Here is a 26,782-nt window from a genome sequence, read left to right on the forward strand (position 1 = left end):
GTCTTATCTTAGTCCAACCAGTAAATCGTTTTGAATTATTTTCCGAGACAAGAGGGATCAAACCCGACTCCTGTTCTGTATTCACAGGGCCATGATGTAAAGGGTTAAACTCTTCCTCCGAACTAGAACCTGTGTCCCGCTCAATTCCCACATCAACAAGATTGCAAATCACGGGTTTTTTTCTCACATTCCTCCGTTTTAAAGCAGCCAGAGCCTTTTGTAGTGTTAATAGATCAGCCCCCCTCCTTTCCGCCGACAGAGCTTTCCTCTTCCTCCTTTCTAAAGGCAGCGGAGGCAGCGCTCTTCCCGCAAGAAGCAGCAATTTCGGCCTCTGTTCTCTTTAAATCGGTGACTGAAGGCAGAGGTGCAGAGATGCCGGGCGGGGTCAGGGTGAGCACGGCCGGGGGGACGGCGGAGGTGCCGCGGCCCCGTTCGGGGTTTCAGTGTCTCCAGGACCGACCCGGGGAGAGGTTTTGAGGGCAAGCCCGGAGGGATCGGACGCGATCAAGGAAGCAGAGGGCTCCATTGTTTGTAATAACATATCAATCAAAGCGCGACATGCAGGCAACAGCTTTGCAGCTGAATGGTCTCGACTTATGGTAAAAGCATTGCATAATTTGAGTCCAACAAAATCTCATAGAGAAAAGGTGAGGACAGAGGTGTCACCTACAGTTGGAAAGTGCTTTTGAACCCAAGATAACAAATCTTTTAACTCTTGTTTTGAAATGTTACAGGAATTAGATCTGATCAGAGTCTTAAAGGCCTTACAAACATCTTTGGGCTCTTTGGACATCTTGTTCCCGATAATGTTCCCGAAGCCTACCTGTCGTCATGCAGCAGGTGATAACATCGGCCTCCGTCCGAGTCGAACCCGCGGCGGAGACAGAGGTGTCCCGACTGCTCCTTCCTTGCAGGAGAACTATAAATCCCTAGGGTAATTCCCGCTTCCTTGCAGCAGCATTCTCCAGAAAGAGCTTCGGGCCCTTCCAGCCGCTCGACAAATTAGCTGAAATCGCGTTCCTCAAAACGGAAGCACCATTTGTTGGAAGATTGCAGCTCTACAGAGACGGGGCAACTGAGAGGTGCTTTAAAAGATTTTATTTCATTATCAGTCTCATAGAAGGGTGAAACATAAGAGATTTAAAACTCAACGCCATTCTATCAGAAGCCAGCCTATTTCCTGGTTACAATACCTTATAAATGTTTTTCAGCTTATAAATGTTTGTATTAGCTTTTGCCACACAATGCTGCTAACACTTCTAACACCAATCACCTACTATTTTACCCCAATAGGTCTTGCTACAATGCGTCTTTCACAGTTCTGATTCTCCAAAATACCTGGTCTTGTTTGCAAGGCCATCGTCTGAAACTTGTTTCCAGTTCAATCTCTTTCTCAACAACGTCTTCTCTATTCCATGGCCTAGCTAAGTCAGCACACCTTATCTCACAGTTTGCATACAGACACACAAGACTATTCAAGCTTTCAGTCATGCTTTGGCAGTCCTCTACAGTTCCATTTCTCACAATGTATGGTTAATAGCATTTAGAAAACACTAAGAAAAACATTCAACTTTTCCCAAGAAGTATTATTTTTCAGAATTGTAGGCAAGGACAAACCCATTTTCACAACAGTGACAAATTACTGAAACATATGCTCAGAAAAAGAAGCACTCTGACACCCAGCCAATCTTAGGCTCATTGTTTGAAAAATGTTAAATGACAAAATCCAGCCATCACATTCAGTGCATGTGGAGGTAGGAGGGGACATGGAATGAAAGAGTGGGAGTATAGAAATAGAAGACTTGGAGTATAGAAATACATGAGTTAGAGTAAATAGAATAAACTGTCCTTGTTCTAAGCTGGTTTTTATTTGACGGTACCTAAGAATTGCATTAACAGATTATTTTGATCAACAAGTAAGGGATTTTTTTCTGCTGTATTTCACTGGCAATAATGTCACAATCTGGAAGTAGATTATTCTTTTTTCACTCATTTTTCCACTGTTCTGTTCAGTATCATTTCATGGCCTTTTCCCCCTGCTTTCAGCTAAACTCCCAGTTTCAGTTTTGTCTAGAGAAGTCATATATAAATCTTTTTATTTATGAGAAAAATATCAAAGAGGAATCCAATCCAGTGCAATCCCTAGTACAAATACAGGCTGGGCAGAGAGTGGATCAAGACTAGCCCTGCCAAGAAGGACTTGGCGGTGCTGGTGAATGAGCAACTGGACATGACCCAGAAATGTGCACTTGCAGCCCAGAGCAAGCAACTGTGTCTATCCCTTCCAACCCAAACCATTTTATGATTCTGTAATTCTAGGAATGGCATTTCTGTGTGTTCTCCAACATGTATTAACTGCTGAATATAAATTCACTGAATGCAAAACCTTTTGGTATATTTTATATAATGTTATTTATGGATCACTTTCTTTACATTGTTGAATACTGACAGCCTGCAAATTCTGATCTCCAGCTTAAAAGGAACACTACAGGTACAAACCATACGGACATTGTATCTAATGCAGTTTAAAGGTATAATGACGTGGCAACGCTGGAATTTTTAGCCATTATTTAAATTATTGTTGGATATACTGCCTGCTCATTTTACACTGCATGGAAAAAGTGAAAAGTCTAACAAAGCCTCAAGTTTTACTGTGGCACATAGACTAATGCACCCATGCTGTATGTGGTGTGTTGATCTTGGCTGGATGCCGGACACACACACCCAACCCAGGTGCTCTTTCACTACTCTTCCACACAACAAGGGAAAATAAAATAAGATTGAAAAGCTCATAGGCTGAGATAAAGACAGAGCGACAGCTTACTAATTATTGTCATAGGTAAAACAGACTCATCTTGAGAAAGATTAATTTTCTTGGTGGTAAGAATCAAAGACACTTACCTACTCCTTTTCTTCCCAGTCTCAACTTCAGTCCTTCATCCCAAACTCCTCTTCCTCCTCCTGTGTAAAGTCATGTGAGGCAGTACCAGTGCCTGTATGATTATTGGGAAAATGTTAAATCATACAGGATTCTCAGTCTTGAAAGATTTTGAAGTTTCTGAAAACTAAGAACAAATTCAAAAATATTGTTTCTAATCATCCAGGAGGAGCATGGCTAGGACACAGAGGTTATTTTCTATCACCTCATATCATTGACAGGGCAGGACAAAGGGACTCTCTTCTGGCAAGATGGGGTTTCTTCCAATTGAGAAAATGTAGTAGAAGCCACCCTGTGTTGTTTATTGTCACATGGTCTGCAGTGAGCATTTTTAGTGACTCGCTCTCTTTTGTACAGTACTATTAATAATAATTTTGCTATTACTGTTCATTTTCTTATCTCATTGCTGTAAATTCCTCTTAACACATGACCTTTGCCTCTTGTGCCTCCAGCTGGATGGAAGGGAAGGGGAGAAGCATATTTTTTTTAAGTGGGAATACTAAATTGGGGGATACCACCTCTAAGCCAGGACTACTTATATCTTTAAAGATAACTTATTATCTGTATAACAGAAGCAAATGGGTATCTGCTGGAACAGCATCCCCAGAGACAGTATAGAGCAATTGGTAGTGAAAGTCAATACTGCCCACTGTATTTCTAGCCAGGTCAGAGGAGCAAAGCAAACTTAGAAATAGAGTGAATGAAACATATACAGGGCAAACAACAGTAACACCCGATTTTTTATATAAAATCTTTTTGGACGATGAGGTATATGCAATTGTCATCACAGTTATATGAGATCATACTGCTAATGACTCAGTGCTTACCCCAAAGAGCACATGAGAATATCTTGCACTGAGTAGTAAATAGAATCTATATTAATTTCTGAAGTGATGGTTTCATTTGAAAAAAAAAAAAAATAGAGTGAGAGAAAGCAAAGCTAAAGCTGGGAAGATGTATGTATAGATGTGCAAGTTTGCAATCCTAAGAGAGGGAAAGAGCAGTAAGGAAAGAATGAATCAAAGCACCTGAAAAGTGGTTTGAATAAAATGGCTCTTGTCATGAGAAAGTAGATAACAACATGACATCATTCCACTGCCACAACATGACATCATTGTGAAGACTACACTAATACTGTTGACCCAAGATCAAACGTTCTCCTCTGACATGTTTCAAAAACTCCAAGAGAAGGGATGCCTATTTGGAACCATATTTGCTTAATGATCTTCCATCATATTTCAGTCTTTCTTTACAGATAGGTTTTCTTTCTAACTTTAGGTTTTACTAATCAAACTAATTGACAGACTAGCATTCAATTTTGTGGAAAATCAACAGCTTTAATATAGGATGATGTGGTTTTTTTCAGGGAGGTAATAAAAACTGTTCAACTTTCATTTTTTCTGATGTCTGGTAATTATATTACTTTCTTGACTCAAATTGCTCAATGTTATTATCCATGTTGATGATGCTATTGCAATTTACTGTACAGAGAAAATGCCTTTCTGTACTACCAAAATAGGAATGCAAGCATTTAACATTAAGTCACTGTGCTCAACTGTGTTTACACATGCTCTTGAACAGCAGAAAGATGCTGAATTGGGGGTTTTAGACAATATTTGGTTAATATTGGGTAGATAATTCAATTGATCTAAGTAACTATTTAGTTTCCAAAGAAACAAATACTAGTTAAAAGTTTGATAAAGTACCTTAGAAATGGATTCTAAAGAAGACCGGGACCTGGGGCAGTGAGTCCTGATGAATTCCTGTGTCCCCTACATGTTGAATAAACACCCCATGAGCAAATAGGTTAGGCTGGAACAGCAAAAAAGCACCCAGCCATTCAAGCAGCCAGATATTAGATTCTTCTTCCAGCAGTGGACGCAAAAATGGTTTCCTATAAATTGGAGTTCCATGTATTTATGAAGGTGGTTACACTGAATCCCCAAAAGGACTGCACAAAGTTTACTAATTTGCTTCGGGAGTGGAAGCTGTGAGTTCGAATCCCGGGTCAGAGTCTGCAGCTAGTAGCTTTTTCTCAGCGGTTTTTCTGAGTAAGATCAAGGTGTGTGTATCTTCCAGCGAAGGCATGCACATAGCCCGTGATTCCGTTAGATTTGATATTAAAACATTGCCATTCCCTGACAGGCAGGAGAACGCCTCTCATCATGGAAGAATTACCTCGACTCCGTACAGAAATCTGTCTGATGCAAAAATTAGGAAGGGGAGGGGCGTGGTCTCACTTTGGCAACCTAGAAAGTGAATTAATAGCAGAATTATTATCAGAACCTCGGTCTCAGAGAAAATGGCAAGAATTAAGATATGCAGAGCTATTTGCAACATTCTTAAACAGATCAGAGGCATTCGAACATGAAAAAGTCTTCTTTTGCGATGGTTTTAAGAGGAAAGACAAGGGATCAGAAGGAGGAGCCTCTTGCTAGCCTGGTCTGTGTTGCTAAGTCCGACATGACTGATGTGTGGGCATGGTGGCGCCCGCTCTGCGGCAGGAGGGGGAGCAGCACCCACCCCCTGCCGCCCCCATTGTCCCTGCCGCCCCCATTGTCCCTGCCACTGGTGGGGCTGGGGGGAGACCTGACAGCGCCATCTCTGGCCGCCGTGGCTGTGGTGACAGGAGCGGGAACAGCTGTGGCACGGCCAGCAGCGGCCCGGCCCGGCCCGGCGGCAGTGAGACGGGGCAGGGCCCAGCCCGCTTAGCGCCGGAGCTGGGGAGTGCGGCCAGGCCGCCGCTTGGCCGAGGTGACGCCCGGAACCAGCGGAACTGCCCCGGTTCAAAGTGAGCAGGGTGGTTCCCACATGGATACCTCCTCAGAAGGTGAAATCGAGCGCACAGCTGCTGCAGCCACTGTAGTGAGAAGGAAAAGGGGAAAAGCACCCCGAGAGGCCAGAGAAGTGCCCGACCCAATAGCAAAACGTAACAGATCTAAAAAGGAAGAATCTGCCACAGGCTCAGGGAGCCCGTACAAGCACCCTTAAGCCAAGCTTTGTTGGGAATCAAGGTGTGATTTGCATAAAAACATCGTTTTCCCTCCTAGAACTGCAGCAAGTGGAAAGCCTCAGTTGGACAATGTAGAGACAATCCCCGAGAAGGTAGCTAATCTTGTTAATAGGGCTGTTAAGACACAAAACCCAGAAGGGAGTGATCTGAATGTAATGCTAGGACACATTACAAGATGAAAAAGAGATGGTTAATAAGGCTGCTAAATCTGCTATAGAGACTCTAATTACAGCTGGAAATCTTCGAGGGCCAGTTAACCATAGTCTTTCCTTTAACTGACCCAGGGTGGGATCCTAATGTGGCAGTACAAATGGCAAAGTTAAAATGTTATCAGAATTGGACAGTACTTGGCCTAAAATATGCCATCCCTAAAGCAGTTAATTGGTCCAAATTATATGAAGGCACAAAAAACCAGGAATTAAACCCCTTCAGACTTCTTGAATAGGCTTAAAGAGGCTGCACAAAAATTCACAAATCTGGACTTCCAGGCATCTGCAGACTCACCTAGCTTATTTGTTTATAGGCTAATCTGCAGGTGACATAAAGAAAAAGCTGCCAAGGATGGATGAGACACATGACATAGGTAAATTGTTGAATTCAGCCTGGAAGAAATAGTTACGTATATATATATATAAAATAGAGGTTCAACAGACAGGGATAGACTCCAGCAGAATAAAAGGGGTGATCAGGAAAAGTCATCTAATGTGTTGAAAAGGAGTTCTTCTCCTCTAGACAAAGATCAGTGTGCTGTTTGCAAGGAAAAGGGATACTGGAAGAATGAATGTCTGATGCAGGCAAACAGGACACCCCCAATACCTGAATTAGCTGTGAATGAGAACTGACAAGGATCGAAGGGACTATCCCCCCTCAGCAGAACCTTCAGTTGTAGCTAAGCCAGGGAAGGATGATGGTGAATTTCTGGTAAACATGGGGGAATGTATTCTGCATTAAATACTTTAAAGGGGAAACTGAGTCAAGAGACTGTAAATGTGATCGGTGCCACAGGGTCTTCACAGGGTCAGTGAAACAAGGTCTTTCTTCCAACCTTTAAAATTTAAGTTAGGAAAACAGTGGGTGACTCACCAATTCCTTTATATGCCAAACTCCCCAAAGGCATTATTAGGTAGGGATTTATTGGAGAAATTAGAAGCAGAAATCACATTTTCCAAAGAAGGTGGGAGTGAAAGTTACAATTTCTGAAACTAAATTTGTTGAAGAAGCTGCTATTTTCATATAGGAGAATTATGGTGAAATTCCCAAAGAAGCTGAAGATGCTGTCATTCCAATAGTGTGGGCCTATGACTTTCCTGGGAGACCCAAAAGAGCTGAGCCTGTGAGTATTACACTCAAGTTAGGGGTTACACCAGTAAGGCAGAAACAATACCGTTTGAAGTTAGAAGGCTATAGGGGATTGGCCTCTATAACTGAGAAGTTCCTTAAATTTGGGTTTAGAGGAATGTGAATCTAGATATAACACACCCATCCTTCCAGTAAAGAAGGCTGATGGTAAAAGTTACGGATTAGTGCAGGATTTAAGAGAAATTAACAAAACAACAGAAGATATATACCCAGTTGTAGCAAACCCCTACGTTCTTTTGACCATGCTGACAGATTAATTAGGGTGGTTTACTGTTTTACATCTCAAGGATGCCTTTTTCTGTATTCCTGTGAATAAGAATAGCCAAGAACTCTGCTTTTGAGCAAGATAATCCTGAAACATGAAGGAAAACACAGTTTAACTGGATAGTTCTACCCCAGGAGTTCAAAACTAGACCAACAATATTCAGAACCCAACTGGCAAAGGAACTGAAGGACTGGAAAAGACAAGAACCAGGAGTGAGTATTCTTTAGTATGTTGATGATACCTGAATTGCAGCTAGAATGCAAGGTGACTGTATGCAGCTCAGTGTATGTCTGTTGAACTTTTTGGGACTAAATGAGTGTAGAGTCTTGAAAGAGAAGGCCCAGGTTGCCAAGGAAACAGTAGTTTACTTGGGGCTAGAAATCTTCTGTGGACATTGACAACTCAGCAGAGATCAGAAGGAAGTCGTCTGCCATCTTCCACAGCCCCACATTGTTAAAGAGAATCAAGCCTTCCTGGGATGGGTAGATGGTAGGTGCCACTTATGGATGCCAAATTATGGACTACTGGTAAAATCTCTGTATAGAGCCCTGAAGGCAGATGAAAAGGGAACCATCATGTGGACAGAGAACACCAGGGCTGCACTTAAGCAGCTGAAACGTCCCTTGATGTCAGCCCCAGCTCTGGGGCTGCAGGACTTGACCAAGCCTTTTGAACTCTTTATTTATGTGTGGCTGAATGTTGCTCTGGGGGTACTGGTGCAGCACCTTGGAAGTCAATGAAAAGCTGTGGTCTCCTTTTCAAAACATCTGTGTTAGTCAAAGGTGGCCTGGGTGTTTGAAAGCTGTGGCAGCTACTGTCATCCTGATACAAGAGGCCCATAAATTCACCCTTGGGTAGCACAAATTCGAGTATGTGCCCCACACACTGATAACTGTACTGGAACAAAAGGGAGGACACTGGCTATCTCCTAGCAGAATGCTTAAGTAGAACTGTGTTGTTGGAAAGAAATTATGTTACCCTAAAAACAACATCTGTTGCAAATCCTGCAATGTTTTTGTCATCTACATTAATTGACAACATGCCTGAGCATGACTGTTTACAGAAATAGAAGAGGCCTATTGCAGCAGACCAGACCTGAAGGACATGCCTCTGGACAATCCAGAATGTATACAGATGGAAGTAGCTTCATGAGAAACAGTAAGCAAATTAATGCACTGACAGCCATGAATAAGGTGATTGAGGCAACTCATTGAGTTGCAACTCATTGAGTTGCAATGAGTGCAACTCATTGCACTGAGAGCTGTAGAACTCAGTGAGGGCAAGAAGGTGAGTATATGGACTGATTCCAAATATGCCTTTAGTGTTGTCCATGCCATGGAGCCATTTGGAAGGAGGGAGGGCTACTAACTGCTCAAGGTAATGAAATTCAGTGTGTTGAACAGATCCTCACACTCCTGCAGAGTATCTGGAAGCCTTCAGAGGTAGCTATTATGCATTGCAGAGGTCATCAAAAAGGGAAAATAAGTCCCCAGCTGGGAAATTGCTTTGCTGATGAGACCATGACTCAGGGTTGGCCCCACAATTTGCATGGGGCCAGTCTTCAATCCAAAAGGTGTCCAAAGCTCTTAATAAGAACAATTACTGGATTGTAGTCAATTGCCATCTTTAGATGGGAGTCATAACTGGCTATTGATTGGTGTTTTAATGGAAGCAAGCCATACTGAAAGGTGGGAACAAGTCAATAATACTCTTCGGCCCCTGAGTGGCCTAATAGGTCGTGGGAATGGTACAGTTCCCTGTGCAGTTACAAAAGCTACAGAAATGGTCATCCTTCCTTCATACTGCCATGGAAAGAATAAGCCCAAGAACTGTGAGGGAAAAAGGAATTAACATGGAGACTAGTTCAACCACTCAGGACAGAGTTGTATTGGATATGTGACGGTAAGGCCTGAAAAATCCTGCCCATAGATAAAGCTCAGGTTTGCACCTTTGGGACTGTAATTTCAAATATAACGATACTTGATCATATTAAAAATCCAAATGGGAGGAGGAAAAGTGTTGCCGCTGAAGATGAATAGATCACGCGGACACAGTTCGAGGTGTGGTGAAAAGAAGAGAAAGTTTATTTTTCCCCCCAGGATTTATAGGCTCCTGACCAAGGCCAGGGATTGGATGGTCAGGATAACACTTTCTCACTGCACTGGCAATGAGAGATGCCCGTCACAAGACGTGTAACAGAAATAATGTACACATATCTATGTTTACAGTTACTGTCCTGGGAAGGTCTTTAGAAAACCATGTCAGCAAGCTCAGAAGCTGAGTTTTCAGGGCGACAGAAAAGATCTATTAATCCCCTCACTGAATGTCGTTGAATGTTTCCATAGTATAATCAGAACTCTTATTCCCTCTTTCAGAATAGTCAGGCTGGAGAGGGCAGTTAGAAACATCTCAGCCATTATTGAACATGTTGAATGGAAGACGGAGAATGCAATTTTGGCCTTAAAGGAAGAAGTCCATGGTCTGTCTCATGGTTATGCAGAACAGAACAGAACAGAATGGCTCTCAATTTCATACTGGCTGCCCAAGGAGGTATATGTGTTATTATTAATACTACTTGTTGTTATGTGGGCCAGAGTGGAAGAATTGAGAAGGATTTGGCTGAAATTTGGAAGCAGACTCAAATTTTACATAAAGTAGCTTTCAGAAATAACACCTTTAACTATATCTTCAACACCCTTATCTCTTAGTTATTAAACTGGGCCTGGATAAAAGAAGTATTCATAGTAGCTATAATTATAGTTGGTATAACTGATAACTAGTGGGATAGCCAGTTGTGTGAAGTGGTACTGTGGTAAACACAGAGTAGAGACTAGACAAGGTAGAGTATGGTTTGTCTCTAAAAATGGGGGGGAATGATGCTTGATTTGTGTGATTTTTTTCTTTTATATATTCTCTGTATTGTTTACACAAATATTTGCAGTAGTCGACTATTGTAACTTTACTTCAGTATTTTCCTAGGGAGAAGGGACAAAACACGTTCCAAGACCCCTATGCTATTTCAGCTTTCCTTAGAAACCAAGATTGAAAACAGCTTTTCAAGACATATTTTTTACAATTGATGAATTGTGTATCTAAGGATCCTTATATAAAGATAACCCCTTTTTATCGCTCTGTGTCTGGCTCATATTTCTAGGAATACAGAAAAAGGCATCAGTATATGCTAAAAGGATACAAAAAAAAAGGATAGCCAGAAGAAAAACAGATCCCAAATACTCACTAAGGAAACAATGTCCTGAGTCAAGTCATATTTGCTTAGTAATAAGGGAACTGATAACTGATGGTGACCTTTTACTAATAGTGATGCATGTGAATACGAAATGAGTTACTTTCTTATGGGAAGTGTGGCTGATGCTTTCTACAAACTGAGTTCTACTTTCTAGATGGTCTGCATGAATGATGGGAAGGATTTGATATGGCAGAGGGAAGGAGAGAGAACTTCTGTGGTTGAAATACCTGTATTGGTACACAGGGCTTTGCATATGAATTTCTCATACAACTACTATCCATTAGGACTGGAATCCTAATGGTCTGGACATTAAATAGAATTAGAGAAAAAAGGAAATATACTTCTAAATTGTTTATGCTTGTGGTCTTTTCATATGCATGGCAAAACAGATTTAGTACTAAAGCATAAAAATCTACAACATGAACAAAGCAGTCAAATAGGACAATGGAGACAAAATGGAAATGTGACAGATTAAACAAACAGTAGGATCTACATTTTATCACATAGAATTCTAGCAAAAAATAATATTCTCAGCTCACTGCAAGAACTGGCTCTTCTCAGCACGGTCAGCGGTTGAAATATTATATCAAATATAAACCTCCATGTAAGGCTTGATAAATCTTTTGTGAAGACTATGTAGCTGTTTTTTTAAATTCATAAAGGAAAAGACAGAGCAATAGTAATCATTAAGGTAAAAGAAGATTAACTGAGCACATAAACAGCAGGCAAATAGAATTAAAACTGTAGTTAAATTGAACTTCACTTGATCACAGAATCAGATTAATCAATCATCTGAGATTATCAAATCCAACCTTTGACCAGACATCAGCCTGTCAAGTAGATCATGGCACAAAGTACCCCATCCAGTCTTCTCTTAAACACCACACATCCATCCAGGGATGGATGACTCCACAGCCTCTCCAGGTGGCTTGTTCCAATTGCTTAACAACTCTTTCTGTGAAGAAATGCTTCCTGATATCCAGCCTGAACTCCCCTGGTTCAGACTGTCCTTTCATCCTAGTCACCTGGGAGAAGAGGTCAGTCTCACTTTCAGGTAGTTTTAGGAAGTGTTAAGACCCCTGAGTCTCCTTTTCTCCAGGCTAAGCAACCCCAGATCCCTCAACTTCTCCTCAAATGACTTACCTCTAGACTCTTCAGCAGCTTCATTGCCTTTCTCTAGACAATGTAGGGAACAGAAAAATCGTGAATGATCTGAGGGTAAAAACAAATATCTTCATCAGTCTTGGAATGCTGTCTCTCTAATGAGACCACAAAGTGGCATTAAAAGTCAATCACTTTGGTTTACTGGTTTATTTTCTAATTAATTATCACAAAGGAGCATTGGGATCCCTGAAAAGAGTGCAGGTAGATGCTGCATTGGGATTCATGCAGAAGACGTTAAACCCGAGGAGCTGGTGATCTTGAAAAGATGCGTTTCTCCTATTGGAACTTGAACTTGAGGACGCCATATGTTATTAATATGATTTGTAAATTAAAACATCTATTTGGGAAAGGTAAACTGTATAGGGATCGAGGGATGGAATGTATTGATCCTGACTGGGAGATCAGTGTACACAGTGTACACTGTAACTAATGTGGGACTGTGCAGGCAGCTGCCTGTGGACAGCTTCTGATCAGCACTGCAATGATACCTCCTGCATGGACTTGCCCTTAAACAGACCTGTTTTCTTGTAAGGAAGTTAAAGATGACCTCAAATGACTTAAAGGGTGAGTTTCTTCCCCTAGACAGTATCTGCTCTCTGCAGCGTGCCATGGGAAAATCCACTGGGGCACTGTTCAATGGTACATGCAGTGCCCAGCACCTGAGGAAATGTAAGATGTTACTATCTACACTCCTCTTCTTAGCCTGTCTTTTTGAAGTAACCTTATTAAGCCACTTGTTGTTATTAAACAACATTTCTCATTAAAATGTAGAGAGACCCCTGCACCAGCTCACTCTCACTTCACCCCACACCTCCATGCAGAACAGATGGTATTTGGTGTTATCAGGCCAAAGAAATAGAGGTTTGCTTAACTACTTTTTGGAAATAAGAATGGTAAAAATGAAAGATTATTTCATTAGAAGAATTTTTAACTCCATAGGGAAACTTAAGGAGAAGTACCAATATATATATGATACACTAGAGAGAATTTGGACTCTTTTTTTGTTAAAATACTACCACCTTAAGGTCACCTGTAAAGAGACTAGCAGAGACTCTATAAGAATGGGTATAGCAACACTGGAAATAATCAGCACATGAATATTTTTCAGCTGGTAAAATAATGAAAGCACAGAACTCCAAATAAAGGTCAGCCTATGTGCAACTACAGGCTTTTTTCTGGAAAATATTAAGTCTTATTTAACAAAGAAATACTAATAAACAGATTGCTTTGATCATGAGCACTGATGATGATCTTGAACTCATAAGCTATATATTATAAACAAATCTGGTCATTATGAGATTAAACACTTTCAGTGAAAAGTATCTGTAATGTCAATGAGTAACTTTGATTATGGGTCATAATTATGGCCATAAGTATATGGGTCAGAGTTCTAATTCTTAAACTATTCTTTGTAATTTGCAATGGTAATAATGTAAAGGAACCAAAAAAATAGATTTACAAGTAGAAATTTATTACAAATTGCAGTGAGAGTTCCCAAATCACTTACCTAAATAAATAACAGCTTTTTGAAAGCTATCTGGAAAAGTAAATTAAATTACTCACTTATATGAATGTGCCAATATTTAGTAAGTTCTATGATCCACCAATTTTATGTAAAGGGAACAAGATTAAGTGTATGCATACACAAACAATAAATCATACCTTCATATGAAAACTTGGAAAACTATTGTATGTGAAGGTATACATTCTCATGCACATTATGCTATGAATGCTAAAAACCTTCAGAGTACTAACAACGTGGAAAACAACTCAGACACTCTCCATTGCTAATAGCACATTACCAGAAACTTAAAATGGTGCTTCTGTATTGTTAAAGTTCTCTTCTATCTGACTGACATTTTACTCATCAAAACAAAATTCAGGTTTTCCATCTTTTTGGATGGAAAGAACAGTAGGGGGAGCTCAAAGCTTTTTTTTTTTTTTTCTTGTAAATCTCAGCCTTATGACTAGGTTCTTAGCAGAAGCAGATGTAAGTCACAAAAATTTTCCCTCATAAATATAAGAAGTCTGAATATCCTACATAGTTCAAAATACAGCTGCAGTTACTCTCAGTATCCAAACTAAAATTTAACCACTGATTCTTCTGAAAATTTCCCAGTCTCTTCAAAGTTGCAGTTCTGTTAAACACTCTTTATTTTGGGGTAAAAGAAAATTATCTACTTTCATTCTCCTTAAATATGTAACCATCAAAACAAAACCGAAATTTCAGATGATTCTTTAGTTTAGATTCTATGTAAGGCAATGGAAACCCACAATTCAAAATACTGTCGGATTAGGAAGCAGTCCCATAGAAATAGAGTACCCTGACAATTATACCCATACCAGGGTAATATATGGGTTTTATCCAAATTGGTATTTAAAAAATCTTAGCACTCTATCCAGTTGTCTATGTATGTCCAAAGCAGCATTTTCTAAGTGTTGAAAAGTCTCTTTTCTCTGTCTCTTAGGACATGTTATCCTTTTCCCTACTAATGAATTTCTGTAATCACCTTAAATATTATTATAGATTCACCAATCTTCCTTAAGAGTATAGTGCACTATCTAAATTCCATGTTTACTGCAGGGGAATTTGACTAATAACAGGAACCACTGCACTGCTACTGTTAGCTGTGCATCTCAAGAATGACAATTTTTTCTATTTCTGCCCAAATTCAAGCTCACCAAATGGTCCCATGCTGGTTCAGGAAACATACTATCTGGCTATCTGAGGTTACAGTTATATAAACTGAGGTTATAGGTATAACTAAAGTTATGTAACTGTAACTATAGTTATAAAATGAGGCTTGCAATTCAACCCACATTTTTACTTCAGTACGTAACTGAGTGCCTTGATTCCTGCTCAATACTTCCTAAAGTATCAAATGGAAGCCAATTATTTTGCTATCTTCAAACTCAGTTTTCTCCATTACTTTAAATACTTCCACGGAAATACTACTTTTGTCAAGTATTTGTGATGGCTTTACGTAAGACTTAATAAGGACTATTTTTTCTAAGTACCACAAGCTTTTCTAATAGATCTTCGTATAGAGAAAGAAAGATACCTCCTGTATTAGTGTACTTGCACTTAGAGGAAAACACTGATCACCTGTTGTCCTAAGATCCTTCTCTGCATTCACTTTAAAACCATAAATACTTGAAACAGTCTCCTGATGGACTTCTGTTATAATGTTTTTAAATTATATATATCAATAAAAATAATTTAATTGCTCATCTGAAAATGTAATTGACTAGGTCATAACTTTTATCCTTATATCACTTATCCCTCACACATTTCCTTATGATTTTCATTAGCAGATTTGGTAGTAAGGTGCAAAATATATTGATGCTCCGATTAATACAAGACAATATGCATATACAAAGTACAGAATTCATTCTGAAGGCTTCTAAATTCTTGCATTTATTTTGTGTATAAATTGCACATCAAAAAGATAATTTTATTAAGTACTACATGCAAATGGGTATTTATTTTCTGTTCATCTTCACTGGAAAAAGAATTTTTCATTTTACATACTAAACTTTGGTACAAGATGGTGAAAAGTATTGAAGAATGCTTTGGTTTTGGATTAGTCTTCCATTATAAAATTACAGGCAATGAGATAGTTATCCATGGTCATTCTGGTGACGTAGTTTGGATTGCAAGAAAATAACCTCAGCTGACGCACTCTTTGGATGATGGAAAGATTTATAAATAATACTTTTCCATGAAACGCCTGAAGAACTACCTCTCTCTGGGTAAAGTGTAACTCTTGCCTCCCCGTCCTGCAACACAGTGAGAAGATGGGAATGAGGGCCTATCGGTTTTTGCTTCCTAATAGTTACACTATTTCTGAAATAGTCACTCAACAAACTGGAGGAGTCACACGATTACAATGTGTATGTTACATATCTTAAAGGGAGCTCAAGGTCTGACACTCCTGTGTATGATAATGAAAAACAGCGCGATTCCATTGAAAATTACGAAGTTACTATGCTACAAAACTTAAATGAAATCAGAATAGGGAAGCATGTATCCAAGAGTAGACTGTAGGGGAAGAGTAAAAGCTAGAATAGAATATTTGAGGTCTTAGATAATCCAAATATAAAGTGCCGTTAGCCCAGCAAAGCATGAGAAGTCCTACTGATGGCAAATGAACTAGACATTATACAAAGCCTCTCTAGGTTGATAAATAAGTGTGATTATATATATATATATATATATATATATATATAACTTACTTTGGACTTGCACAAAAATAAGAAACCCATAAAGAATAAAAGCCACCTTGTTAAAAATTCAAGAAGCTGAAATAAAAATATGATGTGATTAACATAATAAATGCACATAAAAGGCATTTTGACAGAAACAATAGTATTTCTATGATGCCAAAATATGAACTTATAATTTATGTCACAGAGGTGGAAGATTAGTATCCCCCATGATATATCCTGGGCTGAATAGTTAATCACAAGCTTTACTGAAACATTTGGGAGGAGATTTTAACCTATATAACTGTCAAACAATAAAAATACAAATAAGGATCCATAATTAGCATTCATTTCATGGCAAAAGTAATACAATAGGACAAAAGTAATCAGAGAAACAGCAGGTGCCAACACTGAAGAATTAGGTATTCCATTTCAGTGAGTAGCCATACACTGCAGTATCAGCTCATACTCTACCAATTTATTAATGTAATTTGTGTCATGTGGCTATGTCAAGTGTGGTGAGACTTTTTTGCTTTGTTTTGGGTTTGTGGTTTTTTTCAGGGTTGAAATTTATGATCCTGTTCCACCACACTTGTGTAGAACAATACAGGAACAACTGGCTTATGCAGGTGATCCAGCAGCTTATTCCCACAGAAGTGGTGGTCTGGATCACACTGTGCCTACTAGACGTTTTCCATGAGAAGGACTGAAGGGTCAACTGAAACTTTGTGAAAGACAATGCAAATCCTTAAACTAACAGCAAACTCTGGGAAAATACCCAGTCAAGCAAGCAAGCAAGCAGCCAACCAACCAAAAAAATCCTAACGACCAAAAAAATTCCCACCCAACACAATACACCAGATCAGTTCCGCGCACAGTTAGGGGGCCAAATCATGCGGCTGGCAGCCTGTCCTGCGCCTGTGGCACCCCCGCCGTGCCCCCCAAGCGCAGCGCGCTGCGGGACGCGCACGGCCGGGCGCGCCGCACCGGGAGCGCTGTGACGGACAATGCTGGCTCCCGGTGCGGCGCGCTCGGCCCGGGGCGCGCCCCGCGCCGCGCCGCGCTTGGGGGGCACGGCGGGGGTGCCACAGGCGCTGCTCCGCACAACACCCCTCTGCTGCCGCGGGGAAAAGTAATATTAAAGAGATGCGTCTGAAGAACAAAAGCGTTTCGAAAAATACTTGAGCTTTTTCAGAGATGGGTCATCCATAAGAAGCTTAACATGCAAACAGGTAGAAGGAAAGAATTTTCTAAAATTCCACACAAATCAAGTGAAAAGACGCGGGGGGTGGGGGGTTTAACTCTTTCACAGTCTTTAGCCTGTACCTTAGCACCTTGGCGGGCACCTTTTGCTTTGAAATACGTAACACTGAGAAACATTCAGAAGATAATTTGTCAAAACTACACACACTGGAACAAATGCATATCAGTTGAAGGAAATCGCAAATACTGGATGCTGTTCATTTAACAGCAGAGGAACAGCAGCCACATTTTATTTGGGTTTTTTATTTCCCTTAGAAAAAGAAATAAACAAACAAAAAACCCCACAAACAAAGAACAAAACAAACAACCCAAACAAAGAAACTGATTAGGAGGGCATACTGGAAGGATAATTTGCCTCCAAATTTACTGGAAGCATTCACAAACAAGACTGGGATGTACCTATGCATAACACTGTGCAAGTATCTTCTTAATGCACAATGGCAACCAAAAAGCACTCAAAAGATATCCCATTGCTTAAGATGGGAGGCTTACTAATTATGAAAGTCCTGTAATGTTGCTATACACAATCTTCTGTTTTACTGCCATGTGAGTACCAAGTTCAGATACCATTTGGAACCTGTCAAAACATTACAGGAAACCTGTCTTAGGCAGAAGAGACAGAGGACAGTGACAGTAAATATCTTCAGGCATATGGAAGGAAGAAATTGAAAACTGGGGTAGATTACTGCAAAGAATGTTACAGACATGATAAAACATAGTGGTAGTTTCCAAATTTTTATTGTCTTATTAGTAAGAAGACCAAGGACACAAGGTGTTTTATACCATCTTTTCTCCCTCTGTCAGTCTCACTTTTAATTTCCCATGGCAGTAAGCAACATTAAAACTTTTCACAAGCAATGGGTTGGGATGAGCCATGCAGTGAAGACCGCTTGGATAGAGGAATATGATACTAGTGCTATAGGGAGGCTTATCAGGAAGTATCTGTCCAGGATTGGGTAACAGTATGGATAGTATCTATGGATAATAATTACCCGTATGGGCAAGAAAGATTTCTGTCATTTACTGATAGTTGTTATTAGGATAAAATATTTATAAAGGATGTTTCACATTTCAAAACAAATGCCAACCATTATGGAATTGAGGTCTGGAAAGAAATTTCCTCATAGGTTTATTATCATGTAATTGTCCATAATGGGATTCTGCTGACTTCCACTTAGTCATGAAGCAAATGAGTAAAACAGTGTATAATAGCTATCTGCTGATGCCATATTCAGGAGTAGATGGCTCAGCCATTAAAAATCTGAAGACATCTATTCTGTAAATATTTGAAATCCAGTTATATCAATAGAAGTGGTACATAAAGATTACAGTTATAGTCAGTGGGGTGTCTTCTCTCATTAAAAATGCAAAATTAAATGACAGTTCTGCATTTAACATCTTCTATATGCCTTCTATACTGAGCATATAAAACAGTTAAGAAAGTTTAGTCTAACTTCTTCCATTGCAGACTATTACAGTTTTTATTAGAACAGTGTACCTTCAGTTTTGGAGAGGATGTTGATTCTGTTTACCTAAAGGTTGGAAAGTCATTGACCTGTTCCTAACAGGTCCTAACTTTTTTCAAGAAGTGATTCCTGGAGATTGCTGTGGATTTGGACACAATGTACAAAACATCCAGCAAGTATTTCTTGTGAGCTTTACCATGCATTCACCTTTACTCTTTTGGACTCTGGCATTTAGAAGAAAACTTAAGTAATTATCTGGAAAAAAACTGATAATTATTTTCTTGAAGTAACCTCCTCTCTTTTTTGTTACTTGTTCTCTCTGTAATTCAGTGTTGGCACTTTAGAAATCTTAATTGCATGTAATATTAATGCATCTGGGACAAGAACACAATACAGGTGAATACATAGATACATTTATATCTTACATACGGGTTTTAAAAGAGAGAATATGCTTTGAATGAAATATAATCTATTCTTAATAGCTGGAACTATCCAATTTTGACTAAAAGTCATTGAATGGAATAAAGAGAAAAGATTCCAAGTTGAATCAACCAGTTTTATACATTATATATAGCAGTACAATATAGATCCATGTGGAAATCATGCATTTTTTTAAGCAACGATTCTGTTCATGCTCTAAAAAATTGACTGAACATATTATTTTCCTGATTGTTTTATTCTTTTATGTTTATTCTTAATTCCCTCATTGTCTTACTCTTTATGGCAGACCTTACTTAAATAATTTTGTCAGTACATATGGAAGCTTTTAAGAAAGAGCATATGAATTTCAAAACAGATGTCAGCAGGTGCTGGCGAGGTATCAGACATGGAGCTAGAAGACAGAAAGTGATGTGCCTTTCTTCCCATTACCTAGGCTAGTAGCAGATTCACAGCCGATTTGGCAACATTCCTAGATACAAGTAGCTTGAAATGGAGGTGGCCAAGGAAAGCGCAGGTGTGGGAATTCTGTGAAGAGTTTATGAATTCACAAAAACTAGAAGGTGCATCAGTGCATTCTACTCGATTGTATGCCATCACTCTGGGGGCTACCGAGAGCTAGGTGGGGACGGCTTTCCAGGGACTGGGCCTGCGGCAGGGGCTGGGGCGAATAGAACTCACCGCAGCCGAGTATCGGCCACACCGGTGGCGTTCCGTGGGGTGTCCCAGCGCGTTCGTGCGGAACGCACGGCTTTGCCTTCCCAGCAGGGAGTCAGGGCGCTAAACCTTCCGGGTGCCTGACCGTGTGAGTATGTCTTCCCATTCCGGCCAAAGGTGGAAAAGGCATTTTCGTCTCCTTATTCCTTCCTTCCTTCCTTCCTTCCTTCCTTTCAGCCGGCCACATTTTCCGCCAGTCCCTGCCAACCCAACTCATCTCTCCTAGAATGGGAACCGAATAAAAATGTGTGCCCACGACTGAAAAATAAAGAAGCGAAAGCAAACACGGCGTTAGGGAAGGCGCTGCCCGGCAGGACAAACTGGAGCAGGCACAGTTCCTCGCAGCCATTTGGTGTGACAATCCCTTCAGTCTCTCCCCGCACCGCCTCCTCGGCTCTCGTCCGCCGTCGCAGGGCGGGAGGGGTGGCCCTGGGGGGCGGCACAGCGCGGGCGGGGGCTCGGCTGCCCCGGGCGCTCGCCCCCACCGCGCAGCGGGGCGGAGAGAGAGCGGGAGCAGCGGCGGGAGACGGGCCGCCATATTCCTGCCGCACCACGCCCGCGGAGCCCAACCATTTAAAAGCCGGTCGAACTCGACCCCTGCTAGTGCACTCGCTTCCCTTTCCGCTGTTCTGTCGGCAACGCGGGCAGGGCCGAGCCGAGCGGAGCCGAACAGCGGCAGCTCCCTGACAGCGAGCTCCGCTTTCCCTCACCACCACCTCCCCCCTTCTCCCCCCCCTTGGAAGGGCGAGCCGCGGAGGCAGCGGGAAGGAGGAGCGGCCGTGGGGAAGCTCTTCCTGCCGGGCAGCGGCGGTCTCGCCCACCCCGCAGGAGCCGGGCTCCCGCTCCGGGGGCGGGGAGCGGCAGGGAGATGTGTGCGTGTGCGGGGCGGGGGAGGGATTAGTGGGCATTAGCGGTTCCACGGCGGGTGGGGTGGTCGCGTCGGAGGGCGGCGGGGGTGTCGGCGGCCGCCAGGGACACTTGGGGACCGCGCAGGCTGCGGGCGGCGGCGAGAGAAGGGGAGCAGCGGGGCGAGGGGCGGCTCGGCTGGGTAGCGCTGCTGCTGCTGCCGCGGTGCATGTTTCCATGTTGTTCGGTGCATGATTTAGAGGAGAGGAGGAGTTGGCAGCGGCAGGGAGCGGGGATCCGCGCCGCCAGCGGCCCTGCCTTTCTTCTTACCCCTCTGTGGCATCGAGGCTGCTCTGCCTGCACGCCTGCCCTGCGGCGGCCCCCGGGCTCTCGGAGAGCGCCTGTGCCCCCCGGGGCCGGAGCGGCGGCGGGGTGCGAGTGTGCGTGCGGGTTTAGGGGGGGTGGGGGCTGTGTCTGAACCAGTTAGGAAGAATGACTCTGGAGTCCATCATGGCGTGCTGCCTGAGCGAGGAAGCCAAGGAAGCCCGGCGGATCAACGACGAGATCGAGCGGCAGCTGCGTCGGGACAAGCGGGACGCCCGCCGCGAGCTGAAGCTGCTGCTGCTGGGTGAGTGCGGGGCTTCCTCTGCTCGCCTCGGGCCGCTCGCCTGGGGCCGCTCGCTTCGGGCCGCCGCCGGTGCGCACGCCCCAGGTGCCACCGGGCTGCAGCCCGGGCATCGCCGCCGGCGTGGTCTTTGCCGGGGCGCAGGCACCCGGCGGCGGGGATGGGGAGGCAGCGACAATGCCCGCGGTACCTGTGGGCGCTCGTCGCCCCCGCCGAGGGTAGCCGCAGGCCGAGCCCCCGCCGCGGGGAACGGGGCGTGTGTGCCCGCCCGCGGGCATCATCGGCGGGTGGGTTTGGTGTGGAACGGGAAGCGGCCTTCCAAAATGGAGAGGGAACGGAGGCTGGTGAGTGAGGGGGCTGCGGGACGAGGGTCAAATGTCGATGTGTGTGGGACAGCGACGGTAGCGAAGCGGATTAAGGAAGGGATTCGCAGGGGGAGTCACTGTGCAGGTCGATGGTGGCGGGTGTGATATCTGCATTGTTCCGTGAGGTTCGGGAAGGCCGTTAGCTCACCGGTTGCATTTTTTACTGTGATTTTTATTTAATGAGGTACAGTGGGATAAGGGGCTTGTGCTCAGCTTGTGCGCCGGTTTCTGTAAAGGAAAGGGAACCACAAAGGCCCAGATGCACATGCCAAGCTGAGGGGTAACCTGAAGTGTGCAGGATCTTTGATACCGTTGGAATACACCCACTGGTCAGGAAATAAAATCAACTAACTGTATAATTTCTCTTTAATTATAACGGAGGTTTCTATTTTAGAGATGCTAGTATGCAGAGGCGGCATTTACCTAATAGAAATTTGACTTACGTTAAAATAAGGCTTTCAAATTAAAATGTGCCTGCCCATGTCCAGTGTGATGCACTAGGTCGCTTAGCTCCCTGGTAATAGTTCCTGCCTGGTCTCATAGGCCTTTAAGTATTTTTGCACTACTGTCTGGTGTGTGGAGGAGTGAGTATGTTCCAAATGGATGTGGGATGTTTACAGGGAAGATTTTTTTTTTCTTGGGCCGTGTATGTGGAAGTAGTGATTTATACTGGGGAAGTAAACTGCCTCTTCAATGAGATAAGGCAAGTTGAAAGGAAAAGTTTGAATACATTTTAGTGCTCCCGTATGAATATGCAATTGCATAAAGGTTATCTTCTGGATACACAGAAGGTTGGGGTCTCATAACTGGTCTGGGAGAGAAGCAGTGGACATGGATGCAGCACTCACAGTAATAATGTTCTGTCGGATTTTGGCCTCATTTTGGTATATGGCAGTGCATGGTGTGACTTTCAAGATTCACAAAAAAGATAAAATAGATTGCCCTCACTTAATATTAGGGATGTCTAAGTATGATTAATGATAGACACTCGCTTCAGGAGAGGCAGTTCATACATTTGATGTGTTACTTGGTCCAGATTTTTTTCTGTATATTCTTGATTTCTCTTACAGTAGTGCTGGAGGCTTCTTTCAGATTTTCAGAAATATATGAAATTCACTGAATGAGACTGATATCTATTACCTAGAGAAGAAATTCAGAGATTCACTTCTGCAGTTAGGAATGCAGAACTTGAGCTGCTTTGCAAGGTCCTCCCACCACTAACATGAAGTATTGGGGTAGGTGGTGGTAGACTGGAGTCCAGTTATGACATTGTTTTGGACCAGATAATGTGTGGTGATTTGCAGAACAGGGGAGAAGCCAACCCATAGGATGAATTAGGGAAAACTCTACTGAACTCCTGTATAAAGGATTTCTGTGTTCATCATCAATGCCAGCTAAGTGTTCCAACGGGCTTGTGAAAGTGGAGGCATGATGTACTAGAGATCTAGAGGGGTGAGCTTTTGGCTGCATGTACTTAACAGCACATCTATGTATCTGAGTAATAAAACCAGTACAGAAATTGTTACTGTGCATACATTTTTTGTCTTGTGTTTTGTCAGCCTCTGTCATATGTTTGGCTGAAACTGTATGTGCACATTTGGATTAACACGTAATGATCTTGTCGTGTGATATGCAGTGTGTAGTGAACAACTCTTGGTGTCTTGATTTGCACAGAAGTTTCAATTTCTAAAAGAATTTCAGGGAAACTAATTTCATAAGTAGGTTTATTTTAAGTACCTTAGAGCACTTTTTTTTTTTTTTGTCTCTTTCATGCTTCCCCAGCATAAGCAATTGCTCAGCTACTAAGTTTGTTGTCTGTATGGGCCATTCACATGGTTATGAGACAGAAAAAAAACATTTTCAAATCAAAATATATTCATTAAAAATGGTGAGGCTGGTATCATGAAAGCCATCTGAACATGCTTAAAATAATTTGATTTTTTTTTTTAGTACTGAATAGATGTTTACTGTCCCATTTCATCTCTTTACCTTCATTTTTAGGAGGAAAATCACTAGTGCTCTTTAGTTTTATGTAAGCATAAGCAAACATGTTTAACTTTTTATTTTTTTTTCTCTTTTTTGGAAGTGCCAGTTTCTCAGTCCTACTCTCTTAAGTATTGTGGGTCTGAAAAACCTAAGCATGTTAAGGGTTTTTAAATATGGGACTAAGGAATATTCTTTGACTTGTAAAAAGCATACTAATGCAGTTTAAGCTGAGCCTTGTTAAGTGACTGTGCATGTTCTTCAGACTAGTTGCAAATGCAAAGTGGAAGGTATTATCGACCTTTCAAGGCACAAAGGAAGTGTATCTGTGCTAGGTTGTTTTATTATTACACTTGCTTAAAAATTAAGTGTACACGCATAAAAATGCAAGATTTTTTTAAAGAAAATACATTTTCTTTATGTAGCAAGCATAAAGAAAAAATTAATCTTTTTTGTTCAGAGGAAAAGGGTTTTTTCCTCCTTAACTCGTGAAAGACACAATGCCTTCTTGGATGCTTATGTTCCTTGTAATTGTCTCTGACACACACAAGCACACACACACTGCTTTTAATGTGCTCATGATATCTTTTTTACTTTTCATGAAATCAAAGAGTTCAAAATCTGAAGTAATTCAAAATCTGAAGTAATTTGTGTAAAACTTTTACTGTTTGCTAAGATTATTTTTGGTATTAGTTTAAAAATAAACACTCTTTGATTAAACATTTAAATTTTACACATTAAACATTATACTTTTAGGTATTCTTTTGTACATCATTACTTGAATTTTTTTTTTAACATGTTAGAACAGGACAAAGTGTTTTGGTTTTTTTTTTTCACAATTGTAATTGTGGAAAGACAGAATCCATAAATATGCACTGAAGCATATTGCATTCTAGTAGCTTCAGCTAGCACAACTTGGCTGTAGTGTTTTGAGACACTTTGGAGCAAATGCAGTCTTCCACCGAATTTGGTTTACATCTGTATTTTTCAGATATTCTGGATGTCATTACTGCTGAACACTTTGTAAAACCCTGTGATTGTTCTCCAGAGCTTACAGTTGTTAATATCCATCGTTTGCTGTTAGCTATAAAAACACATTGTTTTTATAATTAGGGGAGAAAATGAAGAGGTGTTCTTACGTTTCATATTCACCTATGCCACTGTGCTCTGCATGCTTTTTTTTTAAGCATTTATGTGCATACTTATATTTAAGTAGTATAAGCTATATACTTAGGTATGTAAGTTTTTTTAAAAACTTCCACGTATAATTTTTTCCTGCCATCCATGTACATTTTCCAGGGACTCAGAAAAAGCAGCATTTGAGCCTGTATGACAGGTTGTAGCCATAAACCATCAGTCCTGGACATAGTCTGCCTGTAGACTCTATACATTAATATTGTATACTATTTTCTTGCTGAGAAATGCCTTGAGTATCTAAGAAAATAATCTGCAAAGTGTTGTGCTAGCTATGCCTATGTGTCTGTGAGCCCTGGCCAGATTAGGTACAGGAGATGTGTGTGACAGGGCTATTTTTTTGCAGCATATTGGTTGGTATTGTGTTGCATGCAAAGCATGTTTTTTTAAGAGTTAGGTGCTTCTTATGTTGAAGATAGTGAATGTGTTAGTGAAGAGACTTGCTTTGATTCAAGTGTCTTTCTATTCTCAGTGCTGTAGCACAGAAAGTAAATGGATGATAAGCCATTTGAATTGGCATGAACAGCAGTAAATCTTAGGCCAAAAGACTCTTTTGAACATAAGATGAATATATGAATTATTTTTTAAACTCGTGTCAACAGAATTAGATGTTGAACATGCAGAACTTGGTGTAGTCACAAAGAGGCAGACTTTGTGTAGATACATTGAAGAGGAAATGGGTCCATTAAGCCAACAATGGCAGACTCTTGTTTCATATAACTTCAGCTGGAGAAACAAGCTTCCTTATTTTTCTTGTAACTTGTATTTTTATCAATCTGCCCTACTCACACTGAATTCGTTCAAACAATTTTAGCTAATTAACACAGTGCATATTTACTACTGTAAAATGAACAAATAATTAACTTGCATCTTCATACATACTGACACTAGATAGGTAAATATATCTTATTTAACAGAAGCTGTTTCTAAGGAAATATAATTTCATTCTGTATGTATTAACACCTTGATGTATTCTCATATACACAAATACGTCCATATATAGAACATCTGTTTTTGTGGAGTAGGAAAACACAAATCATCATTTGGATATGCATGATAGTCTGAAGTACATATCTTCAGAAAATATTTAGGAACATTTAAGGATACATGTGTGCAGCCATTAAAAAGGCTGCTCTTTTTTTTTTACTACTTGATAAGGGGTCTGCACCCACCAAAGTTCATAAGAACTAGCGGAGGGTCTGAGCAGTTAAAGAAATCAGACTGATTTAGCTTTATTTACATGTAAAAGAGCCAAGCGACCCCTAATTTGTATGTTACACTGACAAACAATGTTGAATAAATGTAGGATGAAAAATATATGCTGAGCAGAGAAATCTTTGGAGAATGGGCATTTGTGTGTGTGCTGCAAAATGAAGAAATAATAATTCTGCTCCTCTAGTTGCTTCAAATTAATTTTGTTGTTGTATGGTGGTAACAACAATTTCATAGGGGAAAGCACTACCTTGCAATCTCTGCACAACTAATCACAGAGAGGTGTGAAATAAAGTAAGGTAGATGTCCGAGTAATGGTGATTAGCTTTGTTGCAGCAATAGAATGCTTTAAGAAAAATATTTTTTTCTACCAGCTTCCTTAACCTGAATGGTAGAAGACTGAAGAAGATATGTTCTTGTACACAAATGCAACCGTGTTCTTGTACACAAATGGAACTGTGTATAAACAGCTGTTCCTGAT

General features: G+C 41.1%; 1 protein-coding gene across 1 annotated transcript in view; it reads left to right on the plus strand.

Moving 5' to 3' along the window:
• Positions 1–21,406: 21,406 nt before the first annotated feature.
• LOC131573266 (guanine nucleotide-binding protein G(q) subunit alpha-like) overlaps positions 21,407–26,782 on the plus strand; it is a 112,282-nt gene continuing 106,906 nt past the window's right edge. The window contains exon 1 of the mRNA XM_058827052.1: positions 21,407–21,550. Coding sequence (XP_058683035.1) covers positions 21,415–21,550 — 136 coding nt within the window. The 5' untranslated portion in view covers positions 21,407–21,414. The remainder of the gene's footprint in view (positions 21,551–26,782) is intronic.

The sequence above is a fragment of the Poecile atricapillus genome, chromosome Z (genome assembly GCF_030490865.1).
Source record: "Poecile atricapillus isolate bPoeAtr1 chromosome Z, bPoeAtr1.hap1, whole genome shotgun sequence".
In the NCBI taxonomy this organism is placed as follows: Eukaryota; Metazoa; Chordata; class Aves; order Passeriformes; family Paridae; genus Poecile; species Poecile atricapillus.